The 26,003-nt window shown below is 41.1% G+C and overlaps 1 protein-coding gene across 2 annotated transcripts in view; it reads right to left on the bottom strand.

Moving 5' to 3' along the window:
* Positions 1-26,003, bottom strand: part of Dok5 (docking protein 5) — a 149,049-nt gene that overhangs the window by 38,411 nt on the left and 84,635 nt on the right. For both annotated transcript variants that reach the window (XM_015479780.2, XM_048810862.1), the window contains exons 3-5: positions 11,624-11,738; positions 11,410-11,529; positions 8,502-8,691 (exon numbers count right to left, since the gene is read on the bottom strand). In XM_015479780.2, the coding sequence (XP_015335266.1) occupies positions 8,502-8,691; positions 11,410-11,529; positions 11,624-11,738 (425 nt within the window). The remainder of the gene's footprint in view (positions 1-8,501; positions 8,692-11,409; positions 11,530-11,623; positions 11,739-26,003) is intronic.

Here is a 26,003-nt window from a genome sequence, read left to right as displayed (position 1 = left end):
GCCAGCTCTAGTGCACGTCCAGCATTCACATGGTATGGAGACGGCTGTCCGGTGCTCAGGCCACCTGTGATCCTTACCATATCCGTGGGCTTTTGCCCCCTCAAACCTGGGTGCCGTAAATGGCATCATCGATTCAATATCATGAACTACTATAATCTACCATAAATAGAAGGGTATAAAAGGAGATACAAAAGTAAATACAGCGAAAAGCACATATAAAAATAAATAGAGCGAAAACAAAACGTTACTGAACTCCACCGAGGTCCTCTTGCTGTGGAAGGCCTCAGCTGGAGTCCGCTTTTCTGGTAACAGGTACCCTGGGAAGTGCTAAAGAGTGGATAAGACTCTTCAGCGCCCAGGCCCAATGCTTCTCCATAATTTAATCAAAGGGATCAACAAATTGAAAGGAAATGGCTTTATCACTGTGAGGCCACATTTAGTGTTATGTCTCTGTGACCATAAAATCATCCCGTGCTTGGGAACACGGTCGGTGCCTGGCGCCCTGCTCTGCAGGGAAGTAGCAGCCTCAACCCCAGCTCCCTCACAGGCAGGATCAGGACCTGGGACATGCTCCTCTGTCTCTGGAGGTCTCAGTGACCTCCTATGCGGAAAGCAGGGAATAAGATCACACAAAGCCCAAGGGGCTCGAGTCGGGGATCGTGTTTTATGTTTAGTAAACCATCTGGCATCACGTGAGCATTTAATTAGGGTTTGCTGTCATTATCATTGAACCCCAGAAATGTCAAAGCTCATGGGGAAGGGTTCTCAGGGACACTCGGAGGGGGAGGCACAGCACGCATGTGTCTTGAAGGAAAGTGGCGGCCACGCTGCAGGACCACAGGGTGACTCAGCAGTATGGGAATGGATGTGCACCTGGGGGACACTGAATGATCAACACCTCACTTGGCTTGGGAACCCCTAAACTAACAGGTGGTATCAGTAGTGAAAGCAGTCCTGGGAGGGCTGCTCTCTCAAACTCTGCAGCTGCCCAGCTCTATGAAGCCCCAAGGGCTCCTCAACTACTACTAAACGCCAGATTCCTCATAAGCACCTTCTGCTGGACTTCCACCTTGACCATGGCCTGCTTCCCCCTCCCTCCTTCTGCTCAGCCCCATCAGCCTCCTGGCTGTCCCTGCGACACCTCCTCCTCAGCACCTCCTCTGTTTGCCTTTATGCAGGAATGCTGTCCTGCGGGATCCCCACATGGCTCACACCGTCTTAGCTCTTTCAGGTCTTAACTCGGACTCTGTTGACTCAGCAAAGCCAGTCCTGCTCACCCCCTTTAGAATTGCACCCCTCCCCAACTTCACTTTTCACTGTGGGACTTAAGCTAAGATCTGTTTTACTTTTGTTAATGTTGGACATCATCCATATCCTTTCTGAGCTGTTAGAGTAAGTCTCACTGTTGAAGCCACTGGTACCTCTGCAGTGCTCAGAACCGTACCTAGCACACGGGTGCACTGGGAGAACATGGGGTGAAGGAAGGCATTATGTGTGCTAGTCCTTTGTAGAATTCTGAAATAGTAGCACATATAAAATGATGGTGTGTACCTGTGGACATCACCTATGTTATGACAGCCACAGGCATTGGTGAGTGCTAATTTTGCCTTGAAGGTCAGAAGAAAGCCATCCTTTCCTTTAGAAATTCCTAAAATCACATGCTAAAATCACAGAAGCTCAGGGGAGGCAGGACCTAGCTTAAGTTCCCTACAAAGCTAGCATCGTCCTGTTTGTCTTCTAAGCCCCTCACCTAGCACAGTGTCTGACAGAGTAGGGTGCAATAATGAAACATCTCTTAGTGGGTTGAGTCAAGAGGTTGCTCTTTGCAGTGGAAAAGGGAACACTACCTTTTAATTTCATACATGCCTCTATTACTGGAATATTTACAGTAAATGTGCATTACTTTTACAATTAAAATCTTCTTATAGATTAAATGCTAATGAGGAACAAATAGCCATATAAATGACATAATTATATTTCTGTTTTCTTGCAAAGGAGAGAATTTCACATCTCTCAAGCAAGTATGTGGGACCCAGTATTCACATTTGACTTCCTCTACTCGACACAGCAAGGAGAACTCAGAGCACTGTACTGTACACGTGTTTTCAATTCTTTAGTAAGAATGCAGGTATCATCTCGGAAACATTCAGAAACCAGAGATTACTAAGTATCTGAGAATCACATAAACAAATGGAGAATATTCAAAAGATGTCAATACAATTTTTATTTTATCCATAAACTCATCAATCAGAGGAGGAAACCATTTTCTTGTCCATTGAAAAGTCATCTCACCAGCTAATGACTTGTAGGGCAAATGGCACAAGAAAGGTATGATTTATTTTCCAAGGCTGCTCAAAAAAGCAGCTTTTCCACAATCCGTATACTCCACTTAAGGAAGGCAATGCAATTTGGATTTTCATGTATTTCACAAGGGTAAGTATATATAAATTGCATATAAACAATTCCACTCATTTCTCACAAGCATTTATCTATAAAAGGATTTTAATTATAAAAGTAAGGCATACCTTCTAAATATTCCAGGAGGCCTGTGTGAACTGAATAGGGCAAGTTCCCTTTTCTACTGCACAGAGATGACTCTAAAAGTTTTTCTTAAAATAGTGTCGAAAGCACAAGAAAGACTGTCTCCAGATGGCGAAGAAAGGCACTCATTTGCGGGAATTATTTAGCACATTCTGCCAAATGTCACCTGAGCTTTTTTTTCTCACTCCTGCAGGTGCAAAACCTGGGGTATTAATTTAAATCAGTCAGGAGCTAAGGCAGCCTGACATTGAAACATGCGAACTCAGCATCCAGCTGTAACGTTAACAGGGGAAACTCACTGGACACATGCCACCCCTCTTTAAATAATAATATTTCCAGGATGGATCCAGGGGGTCATAGCTGCGGTTAGAGCTTCATGCCAATTGGATTTTCTCATGGAAGATTAGAGGCCCTGACAGTCTGCTCTGTTGAAATGAGGTTCCGAAGCGTTGAAGTGCAATGAAACACACAAAAGTTTAGAAACACCTCAATCCAACAAAGTATGTGTCTTGGTCCCCCACATAAATGAACTGTTCTTTGTCTCTGACAGCAATTAATTGCACAGTTGCACTTTATTACAAATTTCATGTTTCATCTTCAAGATTCCTCAAGGCAATGCAGTCACACTGCTTATCATGGGGGGAGAAGGGAAGAAACGGCATGTGGGGGATCCGCACGGCCTGCGATCCTCACACAGCTGTCCAGGAGAGGTGGACAATCCCAGCTGTCCGTGTCTTCACTCCAAACAAGAAGGACCAATAGAAGGCTCCAAAATTAAAGTTCAACTAAGAACACACTAGTGCACGAGGCAAGCTTTGGCTGTGTGAGCACGCTCTCTTTCACTCCACAGAAGGTCATTAAGAATTAGGCTAACCTCCAGCAGAAGGAACGCCCTCTCAGAGACCCACGGAGTCTGGAAGTGGACCATCTGAATGTGAGTCCTGAACCCATCACTTACTAACCCTGGGCCTTGGGTCCTTGGGCTTTATCAGTTTCCCTCTAAGAGGAGAATCAAAATAGGTTCCAGCCTCTATGACGACTGAGTGGCTTTACAGTGGCACATATAAAAAGCTTAACAGTCATCGCACAAAGCAAGGACTGGCTAATCGTCAGTAGGTATTTTCAATGGCTGAGACACCTGCTAGAGCAGTGTTTTCAACCCTGGATAACTGCACCCCATAATCCATGGTTGTGGGGAGCTGTTCTACAGTGTGTGATGTTCACCAACACCTCTGGCCCCTCCATGTCCCAGATGAAAACAGTGCCTTTGCACAAGGTATGATAACCATAAATATCCCAGGACATTATCAAATGTCTCCTGGGAGCAAAATCACCCCTGGCTGAGCAGCACTGATGTGGAGATCCAGCACTGTTATGCGTGATACTGCTAACTGCAGATAAAATCCTCTTGACCCTCTTTGCTTTGAGCAATTATTAAATGCTATATTAGATGCATTTTATTAGTTTTCTAAGACTTCACATCCATTCCCTTTCTGCTGGCCATAGCAGGCCTTGGGTGCCAGGGGAGGAGCTCCTCATTCTATTTGTGTCCTATGAGCTTTGTGTAAAGTTCTCAGTAAAAAGCCTAAATGGAAGGGTGGATGTCATGGTCCCTGCCCGATAGTAATTATCTCCCTTCCACTGGCTGATGGTGTGGAAAGATCCCAAAGCTCCAGGAGTTCATCAGTTGGAACCAGAATGTAACTTCCTAGAAGAAAGGGGATTCTCAAATGAAAACCCAAGACCACCACCTGGACACTGAATCAAGCCAAGCCTGAAGCCATCTCGAACCCCAGGCTGAGTTACATAAGCCAGTGAGTTTCTTTTCTGTGTTAGTTTGGGTTGATTCAAGTGCCTGCTACTTCCCAGCTGTTTTCACATGTGCCTTTATTGAATCTTCATAATAAATCTCATGATAAATAATACATTGTCCCCATTTATAGGTGGCAATGTTCCCACAGCCCCTGTGTGGCAAGGCAATAATTTTACTTCACATTCTCCAATTCCGAGTCCATTTTATTATGAGCACCTCCCTGTCAGCTGTGCTGGAGGGAACTGGAGCCACCGAGCAGAAATAAGCTGGATGTGAATAAATCTTTGCCCAAGGTCTTTGGGAAGAAGAATCCCTGTGTCCTGGGGAGGACAGTCTTAAAGGTTTGCAGATGCATGTTGGATATATGAAAACCGCCTGGAGAAACTCGGCTCCTGCTCATTTCTTGAAATGATAGAGGAAGAACATTTTATTAGGTAATATGAAACTGCCTTGTTTTGCACACATCCAAAAATAGCCAAGGAAAAAATTATCTTCACTAACAAAAGTAAGGCAGAGAGAAACCTTCACACTTGGGGGAACACAGATGATCTTATTATCCTAGCGCCTTGATGGAAACTATAAAAATTCATCTCTATTTGAGTTTCAGACAAAATACAAAGTGGTCATATTACCTTGGGTTGCCTGTGTCCTGCAGGGCCAAGTCCTGCTCCAAAATGATCAAAATGGAACATCAAAGACACTTAGGAGAACCTGGCACCCTCACAGGTCACCACCCTGCAGGGAAGATCTGGCTCAGATACACTTGAGCATTTTGCCCAAAGTTAATCACTAGGTTAGGACCTAGGTCTCTCTGAGTCCTGAAGCAGTGCTCCTCACTCTACACATGCTGCCTGAGGAATAAGTCAGAGCTTAAGAGCAAAGTCCCCTCACTGCCCTTCCATTCATTGCCAAGTCTGAACCAGTCAAGCAAAGCATGCCCACCACATGAGAAGGCTCTTCAAAATCAACAAACATTCTGTGTTCCCACAACACTGGAGGCACAACTCTGTATGCCCAGATTGTGGGTATTCTAACCATCTAATTGCTGGAGTTCTTAGATGGAATTCCCAGAAGGACAGACCACTAAGGGGCCATCAAAGTCATGGGATGAGGCACTTTTTTCATTTTCCAAGTCAATACTTTATATCTTTGGGTCAAAGACCATTGAAATAATTCTGGAATTGATGTCTCCAATAGATCAACTCTTTTCATGTACCATTTCGTTTGCTTGAACTACTTCTGTATCTTCCCATGTCCACACCCATCCCTCAATTCTATTATCCACTTAAGGATTCTCAAATGAAACTGGTGGGCACCACTGGACACTGAAGGAAACCAAGCCTGTAGTCATCTAAACTACCCAGACTGTGCATGATGTAAGGCAAGGAAATTTCTCCCCAGAACCACACCCATCCCTCTACCCTACTGTCCACATAATGGTCAGAGTGACCTACCCAAAGTGGGAAAAAAATTCTATCACACACACACATACACACAAATAGACACACATACACACATACACACAGGGAATTAACACATCTGCCCAGACCCAAATCCACCTGCCTACAGACCTCTATGGTTTTTTACAGCACTTAGGAGAAACGCCAGTCTTTTAAATAATCTGTTAGATCACAGAAGTCTTACTAGATTTCAATATGAATTAAACTTCTGAATGACATAAGTAGTATTGATTTTATACCTGGAATCTTGTGCCCCCCCCCCAAATCTCAAGATTAATGAGATAATTTTTTACAGTTTCAAAAAGTCACGATACACTATAAAGATTTTACTTACATTTTAGTTTGCACTGTTTCCTATACATAGTACACTAAAGAACAATTGAAAAATAGCAGTGTTTGAATAAATGCCTCTCCTTATCATCCCATAATTCCTGATGGATGCAAAATTCTACTATATGTCTATAAGAAATAAGAATGGGGAATCCATAGGTAATGGAAAGTATGTATTTATTACAGAATATCTAGATTTTACTGGTTACAATTAATATAGTAGTAGTAATACCTGATAATCTATAATAATAATTTCTGGCTCACAGAGGGTAGAATATACCAATGTGATCAAACCAATGCTTAAATTACTAATAGGTTTCTCCCTCCAGGAAAATCAGTAGGCAATTCTGGCAAAAGAAGAGCATCACTGGGTACATTTGGGTTTGACTGTTTTTTTCCATTTTTAGTGACTTCATTGATAACGTAGGTGAACTGCTTTCGTAGCTTTTTTCCCTATCTTAATACACTTTGTTAAGTGTATTAAATTGAGTAGATAGTACAGAAGGTTACCCTTAAACAGTTCCCTTATTTTCAATATCCTCCCAGCCCAGAGAAGTGAATGTGTTACAATTGATGACCACACCCACCAATCATCACCCAAAGTCCACAGGTTGTGTTAGGGTTCTCTCTGTGTGTCGTGTGTTCTATTGGCTCTAGCAATTGTATGATGCCAGGTACCCACAACACAGCACCCTCAAAGGAGTGCCACTGCTCTAAAGGTCCTTGTCATTTCATTACCTACTCATTTTTCATGTCCCCAATCTCCAGCAACCACTGATCTTTTTCACTATCAAGTTTGGCCTTTTCTAAAAATGTTGGAGTAACACAGTATGTAACTTTTTTCTATGGACTTCTTTCACTTAGTAATATGTATTTGAGTTCCTGCTATATCTTTTCATAGGTTAGTTATACATGACAGTAGATTCCATTTTGATATAATTATACAGCATGAAATATATCTTATTCTAGTTAGAATCCCATTCTTGTGGGTGGACATGATGGTGGGATTCACTGTGATGTTTTCATATATGTATACAAGGGAAAATGTAGTGATGTCTGTCATCTGGGAGATTCATTTCTAGGTCTTCAAAATAAAATAAACCAGAGAACAGCTGTATGGGAAGGATGAATTTTAAAACTTTCTAGGATAGTTGTGAGAACAACAAATTATTTTGAAAAGTATATTTTGCATAATTGAGCCTTGTATAAAATAAATAGATTAATTTGATGGGAGCATTACTGTCCTCTACTTGCAGGAACTGGGTCTTAGGTAGAGATTAAAGTTCTGTTTTTACTCTCCCTACATCAAGTATCATTTTCCTATAGGAAGAGCTGCCCTGTATTACAAAATTTTATTTTCCATGTCGTAAGTTGGCTTGTTTTCAATCTGAATGTAATTTCAGGCCACATGTAGAAGGGTTTGCATTTCTTAAAGCTTAATCATTAGAAATTTTTAAAATGTAAAATGTTATCTGTCATGTTTCAAAACAGAACTAAAATTTGAAGGAGGAAGAGGTGGAGACTGCATAGCTACTGTGGGCACCATCTTCCCTCCCACAAAAGAAGAGCATCACTGGGTACATTTGGGTTTAACTGTTTCTTCTTGGTGCTTTGTGGCCAAGAGATAAGTTTGACTCTGGGATTCTGGATGTCCCAAAGACAGATGTACTCAGACGTAATCTGCAAGGCACATTAGCCATGTACATTTAAGTTAGAAGATGGCATCAAATACACATTGAATCTCTCTGGGAGAAAAACAAAAGGTTAGTCCAAAATCCCCAGGAATAAAACATCAAAGATGCTGTAGGAACAGAGAAGCATTCTCCTAAAGGGAACAAGTGGTTCTTGGGGATGGAAATGAACAAGCTTCAGAATCAACCTCTTCGGGTGCTTATGTCATTCATTGTAGTTTGAGCAAAACAGAACTCAACAAACTGCAACTCGAAAAACACCAGTGGCCCCCCGATATTTATGATCTACCATTTGAGTTGAGATGAGGAAGCATTCCCCCAAAACCAACATGGAAGCTTTCCAAGCACTAGATTCTGTTTAGCTTAGCCCCATAGGCCATACAAGGTCAGATTTTTTTACCCAGTTCGACTTCAGTGTGTGGTACAGAACCAAACTGCATAATGAAAATTCACATCACAGATGCGAAACATTAGACCCCTCCCCAGGAAATTGGCCACACTGAATACATGGATATTCTGCACCACCCCTGGCCTTGGAGAACCACAGCTCTGGGGGTCTCCCCAAGTGAACTTCAGGATTCCTCCCGCAGGTGAGCCTCCATCACGGGAGCCTGGAAGACAGAAACAAGAGCTGAGAAGAGGGGCATTTGACATCCTGGCACTCACCTCCCTGCCTCAAAAGTGAACCACGTGGTGTCACGTCCATACCGCCGCAGGGCGCTTAGCGGCCAAGAGATGAGTTTGACTCTGGGATTCTGGACGTCCCAAAGACAGATGTACTCAGATGTAATCTGCAAGGCACATTCGCCATGTACATCTAAGTTAGGAGATGGCATCAAATACACATTGAATCTCTCTGGGAGAAAAACAAAAGGTTAGTCTAAAATCCCCAGGAATAAAACATCAAAGACGCTGTAGGAACAGAGAAGCATTCAAAAATAATTCAAGCTCACATTATAGGATTTGGTTGAGTACTGAGGGAAACCAATGTTTCTCATAAACAAGCTGTCCCAGGAAATGACTTTTAAATGCAGACCCTATCAAATGAGATAATAATGATACACCCTGACTGTCAACATACACTAAACACTATTTACATGAGCAAAGAACATTTTTAGACTTTGTAAATTTGCATAATAAAAAGTATGTATGCCAATAAAAGACTAAAGCAAAGAAACCTTTAAAAGCTTTTTTTTTTCCTGCCAAGCACATATTAATTACATCTACGTCTTTGTGTTCATAAAAGATGCAGGTGCTAAATAATCATGTTATGGTTTACTAATACCAAAGTCATACTGATCAACTTATAACTTCTATAACTAAGCCAATAAAGTTGTATCTCAAATTATTTTTTAAAAAAACTTCACATTCATACTATGCAATTTAACTGACAAAGCATTTGGAAAAACACCACAGGACATATTTGAACTAGTTTTAACAAAAAACTTTCTTTAGCCAATTACTGGAAAGAAAATATTCATTTGCTTGTTCAGATGGTGGTTATAAATGTAACCAAACAACTGCTTGGTTGGTTACTGCAACCAAATTTCATCCCCACAGATACATTCACACAGAATTTTTGTTGTATTTCTAGACAATTCATTAACACAAGAAGTTACATAATTGAAATCTTTAAGTGATATATGAACATATATTGTTACTGTAGCAAACACATCTCCACCTAGCAAGCCATCATTATGGTAGACTGTCCACATCTGACAAAAGAATAACAACTATATATTAGAGATATTATAAATTAATTGTTTTATGAGATGATGAGCAATAGATTTTTATAGATTTTAGTTGAATTTAGTGAATAGATCAAGACTATGTTCATGAACTGTATCCATTTAAATTTTCTAAATCATTTCAAACTCTCATTCATTGGATATTTGCTGCTTTCCAGTAGCAATTATTTTAAAAATAGAATCTAATAGAGCAATTTGCTCCCTTGAGAGTTCTGGACCAAGTAAGAAAGACTGTCTCCTTAAGTAAAAAGGGAGATGATCACCAATTTATTTGCTTAGAAGTCCCACAATTCTATCTCACTCAGGAAAACAATAATAGTAGAGGGAGTGACCATTACTTCACAATTACATCACGATTACTTGAATTTCTACAAATTAGGACTGCAATGTATTTTAAAGGACAAAGTTGAGTTTCATAATGATACCTAGTAATTTACACAATAGGGGTATTCTTACTTCCATTTGACTGAGAGGAAACAGGCACAGAGAACTGGCAGGGCACAGCAGCTCCGAGGCAGAGTTGAGTCTTTTAATTCAGTTTGTCGTGCCAGTAGGATATTATTTCACCAATACAAATTTGGGAAAAATAAGTGCTGATCTGAGCACTCTATAAAACAATAATAATCAAACCTTTCCTGTTTTCCTTGCTTTGTTGGGCTCGCAGGCATTCATCTATGAGGCTGTGGGTGGACCTCTCTTGGCAGGGGTTACCCCAATTTAGTTAACCACAGGAGGAGGAGTCTGGGAGTTGGGGGATATCCCTACAAATGACTTATCCTCTCTGGGATTCAATCTCCCGATCTGCAAAGAGGATCCATAGAATCGTCCCCACCCCTGGGTCCTGGTCAGTAATACCGGTGGAGATGGACTGTGATAGGTATGTACGTCCAATACAGCTGCAGATTTTGTGTGAACACACAGCTGCGCCAGGGAGGGGGAGCATGCTTTAATAACCAATGAAGAGCTGCCTGTGGAGAGGTCGGAACAGGTCCACCTCTGCATTTCACCACTGATTCAGGTGACCTGCCCATGATCAATCCTCTTGGCCCAAGTCAGTCATTTAGCAGATCCTTGGGGCCCAATCTACCCTGTCACAAGGCTTGGAGATGAAGTAATTATCCCAAGCTTTTTCAATAAACCAACATTGATTTTTGCTAAAAAGTTCCTTTATATTTAGGTCATTATTGTTTTAAGTGATTTATTTCTAGGTCAAGAATTGAGCTCAGAGTTTGGCTCATGCATTTCAGTTTTTTAAAAAGTCACATATTTTTTTTAAGTGGGTAAACCTGATAAAACATTTATGAAGTTTAAATTCTATTAAAAGCATTGGAAAGCTTTCAACAACAGTTTAAGTGAAATGGCAGCACAACAACTCATTCCAGTTTAAAATCTGTGCATTGTCAAATATGGTCTAATTGCCTAGCCTGGAATCAAACACTAAGTAGGCACCAGAGTTGGAGCAAGATTTTAGCTCTCCGAAGCTTCAGTTTTCTCATCAGTAAAATGGGAGAATTAATAATATGCATGCCCAAGGACTGCTGGGAAAATTAAATAATCTAATACTGAAAGCCTTTTCCACCAGCTGGCACACAGTAGGTCCCTCAAAATTCCTAGCTATGCACTTTTAGATTATGCACCAAGTTTAGATATTATGGAGAAAAATATGCCATATTGTCAACACAGGTTGTGCATTAGGGAAAAGGTTATTTTTACTTATTGCTTTATACATTTTCATAATTCAAAAATTTCCCCTAATGAAGATGGCTTACGATTTACTACATGGGGCACGAGAGCTTAGCGGAAAGGTGAGACTGCTGTGTACATACCGCTCTGTTCTCTCTCCACCCCCGTGGCCAGGAGGTCAGGCTCTCCCAGGCTGATGTCATTGATCCGTGTCCCCACACACTCCATCTGGAGGACTCTGCACCATTCATCTGCCTCAAGATCTGCAGGAATGGCCCAAAGGTCACAAGAGTGCCCAGCGCCCACTTGAAAGTCAAAGGCTTCCAAAGCTCCCTCCCAACCCTGCCCCAGACAAACCTGATTCGCAAGCAAATGTCTTGGAGGTGTCGTCATTGAAATAAATCCCTATGGCATGCTTCTTGGTGCTCTTCGGCAATCGAGCCACATTCTTCACGTTGTTGAGCTCTGTCACCTGCACAGTGAACAAGTGAAAAGATAGTCACGGTCCCTGCTGAGCACCTCCAGGCTACAAACCCTGGGGACCAGGGAAAAGCACAGCATGGTGCACAGTACAGGGCCGCTGGACCTGAAAACTGAGAACTGGCCGAGGGAATTAGTGGTAGCGTGAACAGATTCTTTCCACAGAGTGGCACAGGCATAGACAATTTGCTTCAAGTTTCTTTTTCTATTTCTTTTTTAAATTGTCCGAAAGCGTTTCTACCTTCTCTATAGTTCTCAAGTCCATCTCCATACCTGTGGACAGGCTTTCGCATCGTCCCTTCTGAGTTCTCCCAGTGGGCAGATCCTAAACACTTGGAGCCTGGAGGAGGGGAGGGAAGGGAAGAGGAGGAGATGGGAGGGGAGGGGGGCCAATTAATCTAAATCATCTCACTGCCAGTCATAGATGGAGTGTCAGGAGTCCAGAGAGTCAAGCCACACACACCAACATGGAATCAATAACAAATTTGGTTTCCCAAACGTTTTCACCCTGTCCTGGTTTCCAGGCCCCTGTTTTGCAGCATAAGACCACTCACTGCACATTCCCACCATATTCCTATCAGCAAGAAGCCTGCCCCTATCAGACACTCTGTCTGTTTCCCTTTCCCACAACTCCTTGCACCCCCCAGCACTTTCGTACACCCCAAGGGTGTGCTCCCCTGTGGAAACACAGTGACAGTTCTGTCCTCTTTCTCTCCTGCATTGGAGGGGCAGCCTATGTGGGTCCTGCCAGAAAGAAGTCTTAGATAGCTCTAGGGTAAGTATTTACAAGATAAATAAGCCTTTCACAGTGACAAGTTTAACCTCCCCTTAATATATCTCTTTTGTGCTGTTGTACAAAAGAATCTGCCGCCCATCAATCTTAGCCTGCAATGGTGCTATTCTTCTCCCATCTATTACTCTAAATTCAATAAACGCTTGGCTCAAGAAGTAGGTAGGAAGAGAAATAAACACCCTGCACATGCTGACCCGATTACTTCATTCCCTGCATCTTACCTTCCACTGGCCCTTTCTTAGCTTGGAGTCACAAATAGTGCACCTCAGACCTCGCCACACAGGTGCCTCCAGGGGCTCAGCACATCTCCTACACCAGCATTGACTCCCTCAGAGCTGTCACATGCAATGGGTGATGTTGTTGTCCTTGTGTGTACCACCACCCCAGTACAAGCTATGGTCATATTGCCACAGCTACTTATTGGTCTTCATTTGAACTTCCATTTTTGAACCCCAGTAATTCACTTTTCAAGTAGCAGATGATCTTCCAAAACATAAGATTTTCGATACTTCAAAAACTTTCAAAACTTAAGATTTTGATTTTTCTATGCATAAAGCATAGAAAAGACTTCCTATTGCCCTAGAGACAAAGTCCCAGTGCTTTGGTCCAGGGGACCTCGAGGCCATCTGCAGTCTCCCTGTGCATCTCACCAGCATGCTCTATGCTGCCCATGTCGCAGCAAGCTGGGCTTCATTTTGTCCCCAGAAGACTCCATGGTCCCCCAAGCACAGAGCCTTCTCTCCTCTCCCCAGGTCACTCCTACTCACCACAGGTCTTGGTGAAATTTCATTATCCACAGAGGCCATATGGGAAACCCCACCCCAAGATTCAATTGGTCTCAAGCTACCATCCAGTGACACCCTGTGCCTTCCCTGTACCCTCCACAGGCCATAGGACTTACTGGTTCAGTGCCTGCCTTGCCTCTGGAGGGAAAGTTCCATAAGGAAGGCAAATTGTTCATTTACTTTGCCTACCACTGGGTTTTTTGAGTCTAACACGGAGTCTGCCACACAGTGGAAACTCAATAAATACACATAGGCTCTATGAACCAAAGACCTCACCCACCCACAAACTAACGCACAGGGAGCTTCAGGCCTCTTTTCTCCAAATTTCACTTTGCTTTCCAGGCCCAGGTCTTCTGGGAAATGTGCCCTGACCTCAGGGTGAGTTGATTAGCACCTCTCTGTGATCCCCACATCCTGCACTGTAGATCTATTTGTAGATTACAGTTCTTGTAATTCATCTATTTGTTCATCTCCAGCTCCCAGCTAGACTTGAGTCACTGGCAATGACTTCTGATGGAAAGCATCAATGAAAAGCAGCCTTACAGACAGCCATCATTTACTGAGCCCCTATCACATGCTATATCCAGAATGAATCATCTGACCTTTGTGAAAGCCATAGAGGTGGATGCTATCATTATAGCATTTTGCAGATGAGGACACTGAGGCTGAAAAAGGTTAAAGTCACACCTAAAAAAATGTCAGCACAAAGACATGAACGAAGCAAACTGACCCCAGGGCCAGTTTCTTACTCCGTCTGAAACACTCATGACTAACCTTGAAATTTTCTAGACCAATCCAGATATGTTGGCCACAGCTGTAACCCAGGTGACTTGGGAGGCTGAGGCAGGGGGATGTAAGTTCAAGGCCAGCCTGGGCAACTTAGCCAAACCCTGTCTCAAAAAATAAGATAAAACCAGCTGGGTTGCAGCTCAGAGAGCGCTTGCCTTGCATATGCAAGGCCCTGGGTTCCCTCCCTAGCACTTCAAAATAATTAAATAAATAATAATGAAAACCTTCAGCAGAGGATGTGTAGCCCTTGAAATTGTTTCCCATTTAGGACCTCTTTCTTTTCAATGTGGTTCCTCTCTGCAGACGCAGGTAGCATGTGTGCCAGGCTTAACCCTCCACTGAGACATTATTTAAGAGTAGTCCCACTGCAGCCTGAGATGCAGCCATGACTTTGAAATATGTCACTTCATTACAGACCCATTAAGGGCAAAGAGGAAGACATAAGTCACCCAACCAGTCAGGAAATGTAACAGGACTGCATGAGTCAGTCACTATTGCCCACTCTGGAAATTAGTTTAGACAGTAAGCACTGCGACATCCCTGCTCAGGGAAGGCTGGATAGGGTTCACAGGGCAGGCAGAGTCCTGAGGTTCCAAAGCAACCTTCTGGGTTTGCACATGCACAAACCTGGCTTGCACACACACACTCATAAACACACACCTACACTCATATACACACCGTTCTCACAAACTCATACCTACACTCACACATTCACAGACACACTCGCACATACTCATTCACACCTACACTTACACACACACTCACAAATTCACCCACACTCATACACTCACACTCATGTACACACACACACTCACACATGCTTACACTCTACTTCCACAAACTCACACTCACCCACTTGTACACTCTCACACATACATACACACCCACACTCTCACACATACATGCACACCCACACTCTCACACACGCACATACAAACCTTACTTTCATTGGAGCTGGATCTCCATAATTTATAACAGAAGCTTCCTCAGCACACGTGCTCGAGCAGTGACTGTAATGGCTAAAACGTGCAGAGAGCTTCAGGAGCCACATAAAACTTTTGTCAAACGTACTCATCCTCACCATTGCTTCTCTCGACAAATGAGAAAACCAAGGCAGGACGTATATCTTAATATTCCTTTGACAAGGCAATCATCTGACCCAGAAGAGTCACTTTTAAAGCCAACATGGGTCTCAGTAAAGTCTCAGATTCTCCTTCCACATCAATGTTACAGAAGTGGGTGCCAATCAGCCTGCACCAGTGCACCTGACCCTCAGGACTGACTGTGATAGACCCTCAACATTCCCTCACCGAGGACGGCGCTCAGGACTAGGGGGGGGAACAATGCCTTCTGTGCACCTTCAATCTGACTCTTCAAAGTCCTTCCAAAGCCCCCGTATTTTACAGCACAGCTCAACCCACAGGCACAGCTGACCTCCTCAGGAGCTCTGACTGCTTCACGGTGCAGTGGCTGTCTGTCTCAGCAGTGGCCTCCAGTGCAGGAACCTGCATGTGACCTCACAGGTGAGTTCTTCGCTGTGTGCCTAGATCTACAGTCCCGCTCCCAGCATCCGTCCTTGCCTCCACCATCCACCTGGTGTCCGATTCCTCCTTATTGCTATGTCCTTACTTATTTGTTTGTGGCATTTACCATGTAGAGTCAAGTGTGGGGTCAGGGCATGGAGGGCGGCAATATCATGGCCCTCCTGGAACTTACTTGTCAGTAAAAACAAGTTTTCATCAGGCTGGGTATAAGGATGTGCTCTGAGGACAAATCAATCGGCCTGAAGGATTTAGTCTGGCTCAGGGGCATTTCGCTAAGAAGCTCTTTCTGAGAAGCAAGCCCTTGAGCAGAGGCTCCATGGCCTGACGGAGTGCAGCATGTACACCCGGGGCCCACCATTCCACACACAGGCTCTCTCATTGCAAAGGACCTGAAGCAGAGCTACATGGTTGGCAAGGACTCAGCTCACAGATTTTTGAAGAGGACCCCTGCCTTTGACATCTGCATTCTAGAATGAGCCAACCCTGCAGTCCCTGCATCTGCTCATCTACCTTTCCATAAAGCTGTGCAAAGACAGAGGAAGAAGATCAGCATCTCTAAGCCTTTTTTATTTTCCCTTCAATTCCATCAAATCCCATTTAGTTACTTTCTTCTTTTTGTTTCTTAGTGAAAAATGCAATACTTGCGTGTGGTAGAAAAATACAATCATACAAAGAGATGAACAGTATGAAATCTACCCAGATGCTTAAGTCTCCAGCACAACACAGGCACATGAATATGTCAGCGTGTAATCAATGAATATCTAAACCTATTAAAGAAAGGGGAGCAAACCCCACACACCTTGCTGATCCCATACAATTATTTCTGTCTTGGATATGGACTTTCAACATTGTATATTTCTATTAAAAATGAATTTGATTCAATTAAAGTAAGGTATGTTCTGCAGACTTAGCCAGATACTCTTTAAACAATAGTGTGGTTCTTTTAAATTAATATATTAATCCCTACATACAAATTAAGCTATAGTTTCACTATGATATGTGGGGAGTATATCCAGGTGACTGATGCTGGGGTAGCCCTCCTGGCCCCAAAGCACACTCCTGGTTTTCCTACAGCAGCCATGCTGGAGTGTCCACTCTGGCTGCCTCCGTCTCTGCCTGCTCCTTTGAGGCACAGCAGCCTGATTTCCTGCTGTCACATTTCCTTTCTCCATTGTGTGTACTGCTCACCCAGGTGTCAATCATGTTCCTCCTCCCAGAGAATCAGACTCTTTTCCAGGAGTTTCAGTGGGGGAGGGTGGTAGCCTGATCCATTCCAGCAGTGGAAAGGGCAAAGAGACAATCAGCTACCACTGGGCGAGTCCTCAGAGGAGTAAGGGCCCTTCCAGGCCTGACATGGTGCTCCTCCATAGCACTGGATTAAATTCCGTCTTTTTCCAAGTTAACCAGCCTCAGTTTTTGAGGACTGGGACCAAAGGTAGAGCACATCTCCCAAACAGATTCACTGAAAGCTCTAACTCATTTCCCAAATCCCCACCCTTCCCCTGTCTCGGAGCACCACAACTAATCCTAATAATCTAAGTTAGAAATATGTTTGCTTAATCATCTTTTATTTTCCATCCAATCTCTCCTTTTCTGAAACCATGTTTTTTTGTTTGTTTGTTTGTTTTTTCTGAGAACCTTGGCTAACATAATGCTACCTCGAATATGGATAATATTTTCAAATTATTAAGGCTTTGGTATACATACATTTCCTGATTTACTGTTCATTACAACTCAGTTAGGTGTTGTTACTCCCACTAGATATGGAGCATAAGTTTAGAAACATGAAGTGACCCAAAGACACATATGAAGTGTGTGTGTGTGGGGGGGGGAGATACAGCCTACCACCAGGTCTTTTGATGCCTGCTACCCCAGTTAATCCCAAAGTTCAACAACTTGGAATAACTTTACAGGATGAAGTAGTTATGCACTTTTCCAATCCATGAATTCTGCTTACACAGAGGAATAATCCTCTAGCACTTACAAAACTACCTTTAACAAAGATACAACAGGTGTTCTGGACTGCTGGCAGGGCTATCATGAGCAAGATGGAAGAGTAAGAAACCCCAGATCCTCTTTTCCCCCATGGAGACACCAACTCAACAAAATGAAGTCCAGTTGTCTCTGGGAGAAATCTGGAAATCAGCTAAGGGTCTCCTGCACTTCACGGGGAGTGCAAAAGCCATACAGATTGAAGCCAGGAGCAAAATTTATGGAACTCAAACATCATATTCCTTCCTCCCAGCTCAATATAAGGTGGTCAAGTAACAACTCCCAGCTCCTGGCTTCTGCCTGGAGAGGGAAAATGAAAACTGAAAAATATATTTCATGTTCACACTTTTACAAGGGCAACTAGAGGGACTGCTTTCTAACAGGAATTCAGATCCCTGAAAGTGCATAGTTCTCTCTACAAGTCTGGGGACATTAAAAACAAAAAAAGACTTGATAGTTTATAGAAGCTTCAGAGAATTTGCAGTACACCCGGCAGAAGAAAGAACAAAAGATTAGACTCCTGATTAAAGAATTTAGCAAATGCTGTAATTGAGAATTTTATATGCACAAGCCCAAAGAAGACACAACCACAGAAAAGGTTTTAATAATCCCCAGAATCTCTACCCAGGCAGACTGAAGAGCTATTCTTATATAAAACCTGTCCATAAAGATTTGAAGAAAGAGATGGCTGTTTTTTCAAATGTGATCTCAACACAAAGTTATAAAGCACATTAAAAAAAAAAAAAAGGAAACATGGACCAAAGAACCAAAATACATCTCCAAAAACCAATCTTAAAGAAACAGAGATTTATGAATTACCTATTAAGGAATTCAAAATAAATGTCATGACTATGCAAATGAGCTCAAGGAAACAATGCATGAACTGAGAATATCAACAAAGAGAAAAAAGACTAAATGCACATTCTAGAAAATTCACTAGTTAAGCTCATCCGCAAAATTGATCAAGCAGAAAAAGAACTTAACAAATTCAACAACATTCAAAATCATCCAATTAAAGGAGGAAAAAAAGGAAGGAATGAAAAATAATGAAGAAAGTCTAAAGGACTTATGGGATACTGAAAGGACACAGATTATAGCACACAACCAGAAATTCCAGAGGAGAATAGAGAGAAAGGGGCTGAAGGCTGATTTGAAAAAATAATGGCTGAGACCTTCCCAATGTGGGCAAGGAAATATATATCCAGATACAAGAAGCCCAATGGGTGTCAACTAGAATGAATCCAAAGAAATCCACACGGTACATTTATAATCAAAAGGTCAAAAGTTGAAGATAGACATATTTTAAATCAGTGAAAGAAAATAAAATTGGACTCTCATAACACTGTCACAGAAACCTGGAGGTCAAAAGGAAGTATGATATATTGCAAGTGCTAAAACAAACAAACAAACAAAAAAACCTACCAACCATGAACACTATATATAGAAAACTGACCTCAAAAATGAAGGAGAGAGCTATAGATACAGCTCCATGGTAGAGAGCTTGCCTAGCATGTGTGAGGCCCTCTGTTCAATCACCAGTACCACAAAAGAAAAAAAAAAAAAGCAAGAAGGGGAAAAAAAGACTTTCCTATATAAAACCTAAAGAGTTCACCACCACAAGATCTTCCTGACAATAAATGCTAGAGGGAGTCTTTGAAGTTTAAATTAAAGAACACTAGATAGCCACATGAGAGCAAAAGAAATTATGAGGTTTGCTGATGAAGATGTGTGCATGTATGTATACACACATTAATACTATAAAGAAGTGCACAAGTGACTTTCATCCTGGTATAAAAGTGAAAAGACAACAATATAAACTATAGTCACAAAAACACATTGATGTACACACAACATAACACATGTCATTTGCTGGGTACGGTGGTGCATGACTATAATCCCAGCAGTTTGGGAGACTGAGACAAGAGGATTGCAAGTTAAAGCTAGCCTCAGCAGAAACAAGGTGCTACAAGCAACTCAGTGAGACCCTATCTCTAAATAAAATACAAAATAAGATTCGGGATATGGCTCAGTGGACAAGTCCCCCTGAGTTCAACGTCCCCCCCAAAAAATGTCATTTGTTATATCAGTAACATAAAAAATGGTGAGAAAGTACAGGTATTGTGTGTGGTTAAAGGTTTTATTATTTTAAAAGAGATCACTGTAACAATAAAATATTTTAAGCAAGCTCCATGGTAACCACACAAACACACGCACACACACACACAAAAAAAAAAAGAAAATGAGAAAGAAATCAAAGCATGTCATTACAAAAACCATTAACTAATCAAAAAAGAAGGTAACAGGGGAAGAATGAGGAAAGACGAACAGCAAGACAGGCACAAACCAATTAACAAAATAGCAATAATCTACTCAGGAGGCTGAGGTAGGAGAATCCCAAGTTTGAGGTTAACCTGGGAAACAGCAAGATCCTGTCTCAAGATATGTTTTTAAAAATGTGGGGAGTGGGAGGGGTGACTGGGGATGTAGCTCAATGGTAGAGCTCTTTCCTAGCATGCATGAGCCTCAACCTGGGCTCAACTCTGAATACTACAAAGACAAAAATACAATCGAATAAAAGCAACAATAAAGCTGTGTTAATCAGCTTTCCATCACTATGAAAAACACCTGAGAAAATCAACTTAAAGAAGGAAAGATTTATTTAGGCTCATGGTTTCAGAGGTTTCCTTCCATGGTCAGCTGGCTTTTAGGCCTGGAGAGAAGCTAAGGTATCATGGTGGAGGGGTGTGGTGGAACAAAGTTGCTCACCTCATAGCACCCAGGAAAGAGAGAAGGGAAGGGCTAGGGACAAGAAAGGACCCACTCACTTCAACTAGGCCCCACCCCATAGTTTCCACATGTCTCAATAGTTCTTTCGCCTATGAGCTCATTCATGGACCAATCCACTGATAAGGTCAGAGCCCTCAGGATCTAGTCACCTCCCAAAGCCCCACCTCTGAACACTGCTACAGTGAAGAGGAAACCTTCAACACATGAGCCCTGGGGAGATTCCAGATCCAACCATAACAACAGTCTTTTGTATCAGCAATTACTTTAAATGTAAATGGATCAGACTCCCTAACAACAGACACATAGTGCCTGAATGGACTATCAAACAGGGTACAAATATATAATGTCTACAAGATTCACTTAGTTTTAGAGACACACACGCTGAGAGTAAAATATTGAAAAGTGATATTCCATGCAAATTATCATCAAAAGGGAGTAGGGATTGGCCCCAAGTACATCACATAAATAGATTTTAACTGAGAACTGTCACAAGAGACAAAGAAGAATACTGTATAAGGATGTTAATTCATCAGAAAGTTATAGCAATTATAAATATATATGCACCTTACAAAAGGGCAACAAAACATATGAAGAAACCTTGGAAAAACCAAAGAGAGAAATAGACAACACAGAGACTGTAGGTGATATTGAGTACCCACTTCCAATAATGGGTAGAACATCTGGACAGAATATTCATTGATTAATACTTGGACAATACTGAAGACCCTGGCCCTAACAGACATAAACAGAAGACTCCATTCAATAGCAGCAGAATATATTCTTCTAAAGTAGACATAGAACATTCTGTAGGCCACAAGTCTGGTCCCCAACAAAGCCTTAACAATTTTTTTTTAAGAGAGAGAGAGAGAGAATTTTTTAATATTTATTTTTAGGTTTGGGTGGACACAGCATCTTTATTTTATTTTTATATGGTGCTGAGGATCGAACCCAGTGCCCCGTGCATGCCAGGCGAGCGCGCTACCACTTGAACCACATCCCCAGCCCCAGCCTTAATAAATTTAAGCAGATTGTACCAAATAGGCTTTCAAACACATGGAATGGAATTAGAAATCAACAGAAGGAAAACTGAAAATGTAATAAATATGTAGAAATTGGCACACTCTTGAACATTTAATGGGTCAAAAGTCAAAAAAGAAATTAAAAGGGAAATTAGAAAATATCTTGTGAAAATACGACATAACAAAACTTTTGGGTTACAGCAAAGATGGGACTCAGAGGGAAGATTAGAGCAAGGAATGCCTCTTGAAATGAAGTCTCAAATTAATAACCTAGCTTGGCACCTCAGAGAGCCAGAGAAAGAATAAACTAAACCCAAGTAAACATAAGAAAAGAAAGAAAAAAGTAAAGAACAGAGTAGAACTGAATGAGATAGAGGGTAAAAAACAAAAAGCAAAAACTAATAATCAATAAAACTAAGCTATTTTTTAAAATATCAAAAAATTGACAAATTCTTAGCTAGAAAAGGAGAAAAATCTAGAATAAATAAATCAGAAATTTTAAAAAGACAATACAACAATGTCACAGACATAAAAGGATTATTATGAGAGACTACTATGAGGGCCAATGAATTAGAAAGCCTAGAAGAAATAGTGTCATAAAAACAAAATAACCTACCAAAACTCAAGAAGAAATAAAAATATAAATAGACCAATAATTGGCAAATAAATTCAATCATTAGTCAAAAACCTTCCAAGAAATAAAAGTCCAAAGAAGAAGCCCAAATGGCTTCTCAGGTTAATTATACCAAACATTTAAAGAACGCAAATTCTTCTCAAGCTCTTCAAACAAAAATTGAAGAGGACAGGAGGGATTGATTCATACTAATTTCATAAAGCCAGTTAATGCTGATATCAAAGCCAGACAAAGATACTGCAAAAATAGGAAAACACTGGCCAATATAGTTGATGAATATAGATGCACAGTTTTCAACTAGAAAACTGACTTTAACAGCACATTGAAAAGATCACACAGCATGACCAAGTAGAATTTATCCCTAGAATACAAGGATGGCTCAACATATAAAACTCATGTGCTACACCACATTGACATAATGAAGAATACAAATCACAGAATCATCTCACTAGTTACTGGAAAACCATCTGACAAAAGCTAATACCCTTTCCTGTTAAAAAGAGTAGACAAACTAGAAATAGAAAGAAATTACCTCAACATAATGGAGGTCACATTTAACAGCATACCAAGGGTTGTAAAACTGGAATCTTTTTCTCTAAGAAAACAATTCACTCTTCCTTTTTATATAAGGAACATGAAAAAAACTCTCAACACTTTTAATATAGGAGAAAATATTTGTAAAACCACATTTCTAAAAAGGGGTTAATATGCAAAATATCTGAAGAACTCTTTCAACTAAATAACAGTTAGAACAAGAGAGAGACCAATTTAAAAATGGGCAAAGGGTTTGAAGATACATTTCTCCAAAGAAGAAATACATAGCCAACAGTAAAAATTGTCAGCATTATTAATCATCACAAAAAAAGGCAAACCAAAACCACAGGGAGACAAATGCATTTATTAGGATGGGTATTATCATACAAAAAGAAAAGATAAAGAATCTTGGTGAAAAAGCAAAGAAGTAGAAGCCCTTGGGATTCAACTGTGAGAAGGTGACAGGCTATAACAACTACAGGCAAAAAAACTGAAGGTTCCTCCAGAAACTTAAAGCAGGATTCCATGTCACTCTGCAATTCCACCTTGGAGCTTATCCAAAAGAACATAAAACAGGATTGAAAAGATGTTCACACTCCTATACCGATGACAGCATTATTCACAATGACCAAGAGGAGTGATAAAAAAAAATGTAACACATACAAAAGAACACTGTTCCACCTCTAAACGGAGGAAATGGTGTCATACGCTACAGCATGGGTGAACCTTGAGTACATTATACCGTGTGACATGAGCTCATCACAGGATGGCAGGTACTCCACGACTCTTCTTAAGGGAAGTTGCTAATAAGTTAAACTCATCAAAGCAGATATTGGACGGGTGGCTGCCACAGGCTGTGGGGAGGAGCGGGGGAGTCTCCGCTTATGGGCATGACATCCTGGAAGTTTGTGTAGAATGATGGGCACACAACCAACAATAATGCACTTAAAAATGGGCTTAAAGTTTTGTTGAGAGTAGATTGGTGTTTTGTTTTGTTGCTGTTATTGTTTTTCACCACATACACACAAAAGAAGACTACCAGAAGGCAGAAAAAAAAAGAAACATAATTTAAAAATCATTGTTTTCTTTTTATTTTCATTGCATTTCTTTTTCAGTATTAATTTCTGCTCATTATAATGGTAGTAATAAAGTTTTCTATTAATGGTCATAAGAAAGTCTTCTCTTATAGTGGAATTATTTAAACAAAAAATGAGTTGATTTAACCAAAATATTAAGAGTAGAGGTGATAACTGTTTATAATAAAAAATAATGACTTGATGGCAAGTAACCTATAATTAGAGAAAACATCGTAAATCTATTCTTGCTAATCAGTTCTACTATCGTGAAACAGATTGTCTAATCATTTAGGTTCCTACTGAGGCAACAGACCAGGGCACAACCAAGAAGGTCTTAAAGCCACTCCAAGCAGTTCTCATGTGCTTGGCAGAGAGGTGACAACAGAAACCAACAGAAACAGCAAAGCCTGGTTCGGTTCTCACTTGATGTCTAGAAGGTCTCTGATCTAAAGACGGCCATCTGTCTTCTGTGAGCCATTTCTGTCCACATCACAACTGTATTTCTCAAGTGAGAAAGAAAATAAAGCTACATAGCAAAAAACCTGAAGTATGTCTGAGAATATGACACAAAGGACAGAAAAACCGTCGCAAAGACAGGTCTCACCTGAGGTCCAGTTCCACTACTATCAGAAGGTTCTGACAACAGAAAAGAACAAAGTCAAACTTCATGATCTACAATGGCGTATAAATTGAGTGTAAGCCCTTTTACCTACACTTCACATAACTTCCATGCAAAAACAGGAGCAGACCAAATTAGAAAAATTTTAAAACTTCTGTTTATTTTCTGAGCTGCTATCTTTCCAGTTGTCCTTTCAATTTGGTGATCCCTTCAACTTTCTTTTCTTTTTCCAGAATATATTTAAGATCATTATATCCAGATACCTTTCTCCTGAATGGAACTGAATTCTATAGCTCTCCGAAGGGACCAGAAAGGTCTCTATGACTTACTGAAAATGTCAATATGAGAACCATTAAGTGGTTGATTCTCTCAAAAATGATTATCTTTCTTCAAGAAAAGTTCAGCTTAGCTTCATACTAATCTGATCTCTGATATCGTGGGGCCATTTCTTACAGAAAGTATCATGGACTAACTCAGAATTTGGAGGTATTGTGGCACCTTGGAAATTCAGTTGGCAAAGATAACATCTCAACAGGAGGTTCCCTTGTACATAAAGTGTGCTCCTGAGCATGGAGGTTAGAAAAGACAGGCGAAGATACACCATGTGGCAAAATGCTTCTCTCTCCAGGATTTAAAGGTGTTTAAATCAAACCACACACAAATCCTACAATTCTCAGCAACGCTCATTTCCTGTCACAGACTTGGTTATCTATTTACAGGGATTCATTCCCTTCCATACCATACCACTCTTTCCTGATGACCTTGGACTTGGCCAGGCTTCTTGCTTTGGCCAACAGAACATATCAGCCATGTTCAAGAAGCCTCTTAAAGGTAGGCATGATCAAGCAATCCCTCCCTCCTTGAACATCAACTCCACCATAAGAACACCACCCTTCACCTTCTTCCTGGATCCCTGAGCAGACAAGTGAATCTCAACTGAGCCAAACTAATCCATCTGCACTGAGGACACCAACAGCTAATCCAGACTCATCCTCATGCAAAAAGGGAAAAGACAAAGGTTCTCTGCTCTTTACAACCAAGACTGGAATCACTGCTAGAGCAGATGTTGGCTAGTACACACCCTGGTGTCCTTTTTGTTTCCTCCCAAATCCTACTGGGCAACAATGGTGCTTCTTCTGGGATAGAAGCTAGATTTCCTACCCAAATACATAAGAATCAGGAACTCTACCAGAACACTGGTTAGCAGTTTTACTTCAATGGTTAAATTACTTAGGTTTACATTTTTTTCCCAGAGGAAATCATATACAGAAGTAGAGCTATTGTAATTAAATCAAGAAATAAATCCCACCCTGTTCCTCTTCCCAACAGTAAATCATAAACTCACTTTTTTGAAGACAACCCCTCACTTCAGCCAGCCACGAGCCCTGGATGATTATAATGTGATATTAAATTCTCTAGATGATGCAATGTCCTTGGTACTATTACTAAATAAATTATGAAGAGCAATGAAAATCAAAGAAGTAAGTTAATTATGATTTCACAGATAAAAAATAGAGGCGGGGCTGGCTTCTAAATGGCTTTGTATTTCCTAATACCATTCTCTGTAGCATCCAGGCCTTAAAAATTATATAATAATGAATGAATAATTGGCTAGCTGAGTAAATGAACTAATGATTCAAACTGAAGATGCAAACCATTTGGGAGATAATGTGCTGAAAGATATT

The sequence above is a fragment of the Marmota marmota genome, unplaced genomic scaffold, assembly GCF_001458135.2.
Source record: "Marmota marmota marmota unplaced genomic scaffold, marMar, whole genome shotgun sequence".
NCBI lineage: Eukaryota > Metazoa > Chordata > Mammalia > Rodentia > Sciuridae > Marmota > Marmota marmota.
Note: the sequence above shows the minus strand (reverse complement) of the source record. Positions and strands in the feature narration are given on the sequence as shown.